Source organism: Saccopteryx bilineata, chromosome 1, assembly GCF_036850765.1.
Source record: "Saccopteryx bilineata isolate mSacBil1 chromosome 1, mSacBil1_pri_phased_curated, whole genome shotgun sequence".
NCBI classification, from domain to species: Eukaryota; Metazoa; Chordata; class Mammalia; order Chiroptera; family Emballonuridae; genus Saccopteryx; species Saccopteryx bilineata.
Genome location: NC_089490.1, coordinates 393,163,978 through 393,175,029, shown reverse-complemented (window position 1 = coordinate 393,175,029; position 11,052 = coordinate 393,163,978). Strand labels below are relative to the sequence as shown.

Sequence of the window (11,052 nt, the reverse complement as noted above, 5' to 3'; positions counted from 1 at the left end):
ATAATATTGACATAACACATACCCTGATACATAAATTATTTTAATGTTTTAATGAAAAATTAATCATACTCCATCTCATTCTTTTATCAAATTTCCCACTTTTGCATGTTTTTGGACATACGGTATTCTTTTGTATGCTTCTCTTCACGAGTTCGTGTGTGCCATGTTTTCCATATATGTCTGCATTGCCACGTGGTACAGAAAATATGAACATGCAAATAAATCCAATATAATTTATAAGGTTTATAACAAGCAAGTTTCCCAATATTCTTAAGATCATTTTCACCATTCTAATTCAGATATCACATATTTGGATGCACTATCTTTTTCTATAAGATAAGCTTTTGAAAAAAATGGCATTTAGGAGCATTGTGGGCTTTAAAATGAGAGTCATTGCATGTTGAACATCTGACAGGAATAAAAGTAAGTTTTAATGGATCTTACAGCTTTAAAAGGTGAAGCCTAGAGACAATTTTGCTTTCTCTACAACCTTCGTGAATGCGGTTTTGACCTCCTTGTTTCTCAAGCTATAGACTGGGGGTTTAGCATGGGGATGATCATAGCATAGAACACAGATGCAACTTTGTCTGAGTCCATGGGATGGCTGGAGCCAGGCTGGGAGTACATGAAGATGACAGTCCCATAGAAGATGGAGACGGTAGTGAGGTGAGAAACACAGGTGGACAGAGCCTTCTGATATCCCTCAGCTGAGTGCATCCTCAGGATGGTGACAAATATGAATAGGTAGGAAATCAAAATAACCAGGAGAGCAAAAAATATGTTGAAGCTTGCCACAAAAACAAGAATCATCTCACTAATATGTCTGTCTGAGCAAGAGAGAGCCATGACAGCTGGAATATCACAGAAAAAGTGATGGATCACATTGGACATACAGAAAGAGAGACTGAATGTGTCCCTAATGTGAACAGAGGCATTCTGAAAACTATAGATGTAGGAACCTATGGCCAGACTTGCACACACACCTGTCATCATGGTGGTGGTGTAATGTAGGGGTTTGCACACTGCTGCATAGTGGTCATAGGCCATTGAGGCCAAGAGAAAATTCTCCACTGTGGCAAAGGCTACAAAAAAGAATATCTGAGCAGCACATGCATTATAGGAGATGACTTTGTCTCCTATAAGGAGACCAGATATAACCTTGGGAGTGACAGCTGTGGAGTAACAAAAGTCGACCAAAGACAGGTTGCTAAGAAAAAAGTACATGGGAGAGGGGAGACGAGAATCAAGATGATTATCCCCAGGTTTCCTACCGCACTGATGAAGTAGATGAGTGTGAACACTATAAAGAGGGGGACCTGCAGTTCTGGGGCATTGGTTAGTCCGAGGAGGATGAACTCAGTTACTTCTGTGTTGTTCTCCATTTATGTTGTTTGGGAATCACAAGATGCCCTGTAACAATGAGAAATAAAGGAGCACATTGATTACCAAAAATTGATTGAGTAGAAATTGAAATGGATAGATACAAATATGGTAGAAAGATGACCAATTTTATTATGTCAATAATTCCTACTACATTATTATTTGGATAAAGTATGGTTTTGACAGCAATATTTAATGCATACATTATCTATAGAGTTACACATTGTTGAAACTGAAGGATTTGTATGAAATACTTTCCACCTTCTAAATGTTGTTAACTGATCTGTGTAAAAATACGAGGTCTTGGTCAAATGACATATCTGAGATGAGTATATCTGTCACTTTAGTTCCATAAGCCAGTATATGCTTACATGTTTATGTTGCTTATATGCCATGAAAAGGTCTAGATTCCTTTCATCTATATCCATTTATTTTTCTCAGTAACCCTATAAGATTGGCTAGATGTTACCCTATTCAATTTCTGATGCATCGTGGCTGAGTAATGTATTTAAGTTGAAAAGTAATACTTCAAAAGAAAAGTTACATACAGAGGCAGAGTGGTTCTTCAGTTTACTGGTCTTAATATAAATACAATTTAATTTAGTACAGCTGGCAGTTACTTCTTGTATCCATTGATCCATTGGTCCAAACTCAGTGTTTGTGAATTCACAGTTAGTAACTGAGACTTATATGCGCAATAGGTGTGAGGAGTAACCGGATACACAGGGCTATGTACAACCAGCAGAAGCAGTTCTGAGGAGAAGACATTGGGCATAGAGCTTGAGCTCTGGGAAGAGGTGCATAGCAGCCTCACCATTGACTACCCCAGAGTGTTTGATTCCAACCTAAGTACCCAAACCTGATTTTCTCCACATACAAAATGAAGATTGTAATAAGATGAATCTCATGGTATTATTGTGAGAATTAAATAAAATAATGGATTCAATACAGTAAGTAAAATGCTTAAAGTATAGTATAACCTGGTAAATGTTAGCTAGAAAATTTTTATCAGGATGGAATGAACACTTTTCTGTTTGTTTGAGAAAGGTGGAGGATAACATTCAGAGGTCCAAGTGTAGATGTGTTTAGAACTTGTTGCCTCTCTCTCTCTGATTTCCTTTTTCTCAGACACTTGGTTCACTGAGATGTTTTGTCCCCCAGATTTCCACTGTCCCTCCTCTGCCAACATGAGTAGCTATTCGAGCCATTTCATGTGAGCCACTCTTCTGCTTAATTTCTTTCAGAAATTCCATATATTATCGTGAGTTGAAGAAGTCTCCTTTCATAAACTCTTTTTTTTTTCATGGTTCTCATCTCATAGTTGAATCATAGAGATCAAGTGTTGAGACTTCTTAAATTCTTAGCTGCCTTTAGCCTCCAGTTGTATTTTAGTGTTCAGATTCATGTTCAAATATTTTATATATTAAATTCTGTTCTTGACTCAAAACAATATTTAAAATCTTTTTAAACTAAGTTTGATGTTTTTGAAGGAAACATCATTCACTAAATTATTCTCTACCATTATTCTATTATCTCTTTACTTTATAAGCCTAGCCACTAAATTCATTAGGTTTGTAAACCTTTTGCAATCATAATTGCTTATAGAATATGATGTTTTGCAAACAATAATGAAATCTATAGGTATATATCATTACATGTAGGTGTGTGCATTTACATATAGGTATATAAATATTTTTTCATTTAATGCTCACAATAATGTAGATGATATTGTATCTCCCATTTTATCATTAAGAGATCTGAGGACTTAAGAAGATATATAAACCTCTACAATTGCATAGCTAGCATGAAGAAAATTCAAGATTCATGATTCAAATCCATATGTGTTCAAATCTAAGCCTATAATTTTTCCACTTCACCATCAACAATTGTACATATATTAGTAAAATAAAGATGAGGATATGGGGTAAGATGACAATGAATTATGCTCATTCAATTGTAACACTTCTGTAGTTTAAAGAAAGGTCATTTCACTCTTTTCTGATTTATAAACTTCTAGTGAAAGGGAAACAAATAGTATATAATATGACATTAAGACTCACCCAATAAGACAAGTGCTTTTTTTTTTGCAAAACATTTTAAGAAAATCAACATAATGATATTTCATAAATATCACTATACTTTCTACTGATAAAGTTCTGATATATAAACCTTAGCCTTGAGTCATAGTTTTAGGGAAAAAAGTTCAATATAACTAGTTATGTGCTTAAGTAACTCATAGTAGGTATACCTGCCCCATAGATTTTGCATAAGTTACAGTTTTTACAAAAATGTGCTTGAAACATAAAAGCTTACCTTGCTGCCAAAAAGGGAAGACAGTCAATCCTGAATAGTGGTTCTGAAATCTGAGACCTGCCCATAGAGTAATGCATATACACTCTTGGTGATGTTCTTTATCAAGTACTAGTCAAAGATTCCAAGATCTCTAAGACAAGTAAACGTGGAAGTAGACCCCAGCATGAAGACAGAAACCTGGGTACAAGTCACAAAACCACCATTAATTCTTACTGAACCACCATTAATTCTTGCTTTTTGAGGAGTCACTTGTCTTTTCCTTACTTCTAAAATAAAGAATTAAATTACTTCTCTCATATAATTTACAAAATTGTGTCAATGAATAGCAAATGAAGAAGCTGTTTAAAACATGAGAGGTTATCATTTTAAAGTCCATTGATATAATATTCATCTTGAGATGTTTCTCCTGGCCATGATTGTAGGCTCATAGAAAATTCTCAGGTCAGGGGTCAGAGGGAAGTCTTGCACACAGCAACAGCTACTCACATCAACATGAGTAAATGATGACCAGCAGGGCTCAGCACGCAGTCTAGTTCTTTTAAATGGATATCCTTGTCTCATATTGGGATTTCAGAGTCTGGCTTACAGGAATAAGGAGGAAGCCATAGAGACATGCAATTCTCTGGGGATGTCACCTATGGGGATTTCTACGGCTCTCATCTCAACTTCTTAGAAAAGAATGAGAGTATACACATGCTTTTATATTACCAGCTATTTCTTATTTTTTCCTAATTTCTAATTAAAATAAAATTTATAAACCATAATAATATCTATAGTTTTTTGTGTAAAAATGTTCAAGTTTTGTTAATCATATGTGGTTATGTAACCATTACTGCAATCATCATATAGAAGAGTTTCATCAGCCAAACAAAACCTCTGAGCTTTTCTTTGTGATCAACCCTTTCCCCTACCCACTGCCTCAACTACTAACTGTTCTGTCCATATAGTTATTCTGCCTTTGCAAGGATGTCCTATAAATAAATCCTAGTGTCAGTTAGCATAGAACATTTAAGATCCATTCATATCATTGATGTATTAATTTCTTAGAACAGCCATAAAAAGTACCTGACTGTGTGGCTTAAACAAAACCAGAAATTTAATATCTCATATTTCTTAAGGCTAGAAGTTTAAACTCCAAGAGTCAGCAAGGTTGTTCTGTTAGTTCCTTGTGAATCTTTCCTCAGAGAGAATTTGTTTCATGTCTGTCTCTGAGTCTTTCGGTGATTTGCTGGAAGTCAGCACTTCTTGATTGTTGTTGCTGCAAGGCCATGATCTCTATCTTCATCTTCACACAGTGTTTTCTTTTGTGATTGCTTGTGTCCAATTTTTTTTTGTAATTTTTTATTTTTTAACTTATTGGGGTGACATTTGTTAATAAGATCATATACTTTCTATGTGCATTTTTATGATACATGATTAATATATTGAACTGGGTACCCACCACCCAAAGTCAAATCATCTTCAGTCACCATTTATTAGACCCCTTTAAGCTTTCCAACCACCCCACCACATTTCTTCTGGTAACCACCATACCATTGTCTGTGTCTATGAGTTTTTGCTTGCTTGTTCTCCTTCTTTGTTCATTTGTATCTTTAAGTTTTATATCCCACATGAGTGCTGTGTCCCTGGCACCCTCTCAACTATTCTACCTTCCTACCTCCCCTGTTCACTCCCACTTGCTCACCTTCAGATGTTTCAACAGACAGATCTCAGACATGTTGGTGCATTGAGCAGAGAATCTTTGTTGAATTAAAGCTGTTCAAACTGGCCTGACCTGTGGTGGCGCAGTGGATAAAGCGTCAACCTGGAAATGCTGAGGTTGCCGGTTCGAAACCCTGGGCTTGCCTGGTCAAGGCACATATGGGAGTTGATGCTTCCAGCTCCTCCTCTCTCCTCTCTGTCTCTCTCTCTCCCCCTCTCTCTCCTCTCTAAAAATGAATAAATAAAAAAAAATAAACTTTAAAAAAAAAAAGTAAAGCTGTTCAAACTGTTGAAAATTCCAAGGAAATGCCAAGGGGACCTCTCACGTGCCATTCTTCTAACATCTCCCAAACTTTTCCTTTTTTAAAAAACAAGAGTCATACAGATTTAAAGTTTGCTCTACACCATTGTGATTTAATTATAACTAACTAAATCTGCAAAAATCTTATCATCATCTGAAGTACTGGGGGTTAGGACTTTAACAAATGAGTATTTATGGAACACAATTCAATCCATAATATATCAAGGGTAAAATACTTTTTTATTATTGCTAAACAGTATTACATTACATAGATATCACAGATCATTTTTACATTTACCACTTGTAATACACTTGGGTTTTCCCCAAAATTTGGTTATTTTGAATAAACTTACTAACCATCAGTGTAAAGTTGTTTTGTGTAAATATAAGTTTGTATTTCACCTAAATAATTCTTATGAGTTGGCTTGCTTTGTCAGATGATAAATGTATTTTTTATTGAATAGAATTAAGTGTTTCCTTATCAATCTTCTACCTGGTTTTTCATTATTAAATGTGAGATATTGAAATCTCCCACTACGATTGTGTTACTATTCTCCATCGAATTCTGTTCATTTTTATTCATATTTTGGGAATATTTGATGCATATACATTTATAATTGTTATGCCTTCCTGAAAAATTGACCTTTTTTAATCATTAGGTAATGTTTTCCTGTGTCTCTTCATATGGTTTTTGAGTTGAAGTCTACTTTGTGGGTTGTATGACACTCTTATTCTTCCAAGTGTGAAATCACTGCCCAATATAAAGGTCGCAGCAAAGCTTTTACACTGCGAAAGGAAACTGAATGGGAAATGGCAGCCCTTATTCACTCAGCTTTGCCTGATGAGAATAGTGTTTCTACAACATAGACTTGGGAAGATGAGAGATGCCAGTGCCCTGCCTGTCATAAAGTGAAACTGTGGCTCTACACTGATACCTGGAGTTAGAAAGAACTCCTGACTTCTTCCGGACATTTCCCTGTAGGAGAACTTCTATCATACAGCTTGGGGAAGAAGACAAAAGAAACAGGTCAAAGCTAAAATGCCACTGGCTTTCATTTAACAAGTTGCATAACTTATCCTGAATAAATGCTTCTCCATGTTCTATAAGTCCTTAGAACAATTAGAAATTGTTGAGTTTTTTAAAAAAAATTTTTAATAGTGATGTTTCACTGAAGGTCTAATGAGCTCTTTATAATGTAATTCAGAAAGCCTATCACTAAAATTACCTTTAATAAACTTTTTTTTTAAAGATAAAGGGGTCAATTTTTATTTATTTATTTATTTTAGAGAGGAGAGAGAAAGAGATTGAGAGAGAGAGAGAGAGAGAGAGAGAAGGGGGAAGAGCAGGAAGCATCAACTCCCATATGTGCCTTGACCAGACAAGTGCAGGGTTTTGAACCAGCGACCTCAGCATTCCAGGTCGATGCTTTATCCACTGCGCCACCACAGATCAGGCAAATAAACTTTTAATAATAAAATTATTTCAGTTTACACAAGTGTTTCAAAAATAGCACTGAGAATTCCTGTATACCACTCACTCAGTTTCCTCTAAAACTTAACATCTCAAGTTTTATCATCATATATTAATGTACTGCATTTTTTCAAAACAAAGAGCCCAACCTTAGTACTTTATCCTTAACCAAACTTCAGAGTTTATTGAAATATCACTAGTATTTTTCACTAATGACATTTTTAGTAAGATTTAATTTTAATAAACTTTGAACAAATAAACTAAGTCACTATTCAACAGTGTATTACCAGTAATGTATAATTCAAAAAACCACTATTGAGTTCAAAGATAAAGATATAGGTGTCTAAAAAAAAGTTATAGGTGTCTATAGGAGAATTAATAAAGCTAGAAAGGGAGTCATATATAGGAACTTATTCATGGTATGGTGACTAGACTACGGAGGCAAATTGATAATAATTTCTCAGGTTTTTAAAGGACGTTTTACTGCAGAAAATGTCGGCCTGGAATGCTGAGGACTAAAGTTGAAGACCCCAAGGTCACCAACTTGACCACAGGCACACCAGCTTGAGCTTGCGGTCACTGGCTTGCTTGTATTCCAACCTCCCAAGCACATAGAGGAACGCAATCAATGAACAACTAACTTGCCACGATGACCAGTTGATGCTTCTCATCTGTCTCTTTTCCTGTTTATCTTTCTCTCTCTCTCTCTCTCTCTCTCTCTCTCTCTTTGGAAAAAAAATAAAACTATGTTCATAGAAAAACCTGTAGGCATATGTATAGTTCTGCTTTATTTATAACTACCAAACCCTAGAACCAATATAATGTCTCTCAGCTGAAGAATGGAAGAACAATCTGTAACATCCTTAAAATAGAATACTACTAAAAAATATTAGCACTACCAGTAAAAGTAGTAACACTGATGGGTCATAAATGCATTATATCAAGTGAAAGAAGCAAGACTCATAGAATACATATGCTAGAGTCCAGTGAAAGACATTTTTGCAAAGGTTGTTACCTACACAAAACAGTTCAGTGGATTCCTGAAGCAGGGAGTAGGGGAAGGAGTTGACATCAAAGAACCTTGTGCTTTTGCATACATGTTGGAAATGTTCTATTATCTTGATTCTGGTAGTAGCTACATTACCATACACATTTAAACAAATTTTTAGAACTATACACAGAGAAAAAAAATGTGTGAGTCACGCTGTTTGTAAATTATACATTTAGAAATAGAAAAAAATAACAGTTAATACTGAAATATGCATGAACTTTCATTATACAGTTGGGTCCCCATAGGCAGTATAATTATTTCTTCCCTAAGAAGGTGGGATGAGGAGCTATAGATGCTCTCATGAGGCATGTTCCCTCTGAGATCCATAACCTATAATTCACTTCTGATCCCTTGTGTTAGCCTCTGAAATACCAACAACACTCCACACAACATCATTTTACAGGGACCACACTGCACGCTGGGGACTTTGATCATTATATATGCATCTGAATGTTGATAGTTGTCATTACACACAGGCCTTTTATCTACTGAAGAATGGCTCTAAACCTGCAACCATAGCTAAGAAAAACACCTCAAGATAACAAAACGAACTTTAAAATGGTAACCCCTTACACAGTTGTTTAATAGACCTTCTCTTATTTGCTATTTACAGACACAATCTTGTAAATTATATGAGATAAGCAATTTTATTTTGTTTATTTTACAAAGACAAAGTAGTGGATGCCTCCAATGGAAGAATAAGAATTCATGGTGGATTCAGGACTTAAGCCTCGGGTTCTGGGTCCTTGTTAGAGTATTTTCCTCTAACTTTCCTCATTTTAGAGAACTTGGAAAAAATTTTGGTAACTCCTATAATGTTGCTTATTAATCACTATTCCTTTATTATCTCATGGATAAATTTCTGATTTCATACTCTCTATCCAGGACTGACTGTTTCTTCTCTTCAAGGAGCAAGGTAAGCTAAACATTCCATATACACTATTAGTGAAGCTACATGTACTGTGTGTTACATGACCACAATAGATGTTTTAAACTAATTTTTTAAATAGTGAGTTGAGGCTGGAGTACAGTGTCAAACTTTCTGTTAGTGGAGAGTTTAATGGTACTAATGAAATATCCTGCTGCTTCTCTGAAGAAGATGAGTATAAATAGAAGATAAATGATGCTCTGATTGGGTAGGATGGTAACATAATCTTGTTCACTATCAATTGGTTTACTGCAGGCTATAGAGAAAGCATAAATGTGAAGTGGCCGTTCTTTAAACTACAAAGGGAATAAAATGAATTGATAGGATTGAACTGTAGTTCCACCTTTTCCCCATGCTGTCATTTTTATTACTACTGGCACCTTTAAATATGCTGACACTCAGGCAGCTAAACACATGCAGAATTTTTTTGTGTTTGAACTGGCATTCAGATTTTCACCTTGACTCTTCATCATGATAGTGATATAATTGTAAAGTATCACAAAGTTTCCAAATTCTTGATTTTTAATGGTAAAGTAAAAATAATAATAGTACCCCCATTGATATGTAAGGCTCTTAACATTAGTTCAAGATAATTTTGAGGCATAAATGATTAATAAAATAATGCACATTGTATTTATACATTTTAATTTAACAATAATTTCTTATTTTTATTTCATTTTTTTATTTAGTTCTTACTTCTACAAGAAATCTTATGATTCCCAAAAAGCATTGATGGAGAACAGGACAGAAGTGACATACTTCATCCTCCTTGGACTAACCCATGTCCTAGAACTACAGGTCCCCCTCTTTATCATGTTCACTCTCATTTATCTCATCACTGTGGTTGGGAACCTTGGGACAATTGTGCTGATTCTCTTGGACTCTCGCCTCCACACTCCTATGTACTTTTTCCTCAGTAACCTGTCTCTGGTGGATTTGTGTTACTCCTCAGCTGTCACTCCCAAAGTCATGACTGGGTTACTTATAGGCAACAAAGTCATCTCCTACAATGCCTGTGCTGCTCAGATGTTCTTTTTTGGTGCCTTCGTCGTTGTGGAATTTTACCTGTTGTCCTCCATGGCCTATGACCGCTATGCAGCAGTGTGCAAACCCCTACATTACACCACCACCATGACGACAGGCGTGTGTGTGCGTATGGCTATAGGCTCCTACATCGGTGGTTTCTTACTTGCCTCCCTCTTTGTTGCAGACATATTCAGCCTTTCCTTTTGTAAGTCTAATGTGGTCAATCACTTTTTCTGTGATGTTCTAGCTGTCTTGGCTCTCTCTTGTTCAGATACACACATAAGTGAGGTATTTATTGTTTTTATGTCTAGCTTTCATGTCTTTTTTCCTCTTCTGGTGATATTGATTTCTTATCTATTCATATTTAAAACCATCTTGAAGCTGCGCTCAGCTCAAGGCCACCAGAAGGCTTTGTCCACCTGTACTTCTCACCTCACTACTGTCTCCATCTTCTACGGGACTGTCATCTTCATGTACTTACAGCCCAGTTCCAGCCATTCCATGGACACAGACAAAATGGCCTCTGTCTTCTATTCTATGGTCATCCCCATGCTGAACCCTCTGGTCTACAGCTTGAGAAACAAGGAGGTCAAGAGTGCATTTAAAGCTGTGGTTGAGAAGGCACACTTTTCAAAGGGATTGGGTTTTTAAACTTATATGATACTATACATAATAACACTATTTAATTTCTCTCAGACTTTTACCATGCAGTGAATTACATTTTAAGCCCCACACTGCATTTAAATTTTTAAGATGACATCTTTAGTTTCTCAAAAGTTTTTGTCTTTTAGAAAGAAAACATATTCAGAATTCTAATAACTGAATGATGATGGTTAAGGAAAAGCATTAGAAATTTTGGGACCTGTTTGTCAAATGTCACT

At 35.7% G+C, this 11,052-nt stretch overlaps 1 protein-coding gene and 1 pseudogene across 1 annotated transcript; one reads left to right on the top strand and one right to left on the bottom strand.

Moving 5' to 3' along the window:
* Positions 1–394: 394 nt before the first annotated feature.
* On the bottom strand, positions 395–3,787 carry LOC136320853 (olfactory receptor 5B3-like; annotated as a pseudogene).
* Positions 3,788–9,090: 5,303 nt separating this feature from the next.
* Positions 9,091–10,822, top strand: LOC136320852 (olfactory receptor 5B2-like). Its single transcript, XM_066253994.1, has 2 exons — positions 9,091–9,133; positions 9,835–10,822. Exon 2 carries the CDS (start codon positions 9,878–9,880, stop codon positions 10,820–10,822), a length of 945 nt encoding a protein of 314 aa, XP_066110091.1. The 5' UTR covers positions 9,091–9,133; positions 9,835–9,877.
* The last annotated feature ends 230 nt before the right edge of the window (positions 10,823–11,052 follow it).

What these genes read in the sequence shown, in the direction of transcription:
- LOC136320852 (XM_066253994.1), top strand. Translation starts at nt 9,878, where the DNA reads ATGGAGAACAGGACAGAAGTGACATACTTCATCCTCCTTGGACTAACC.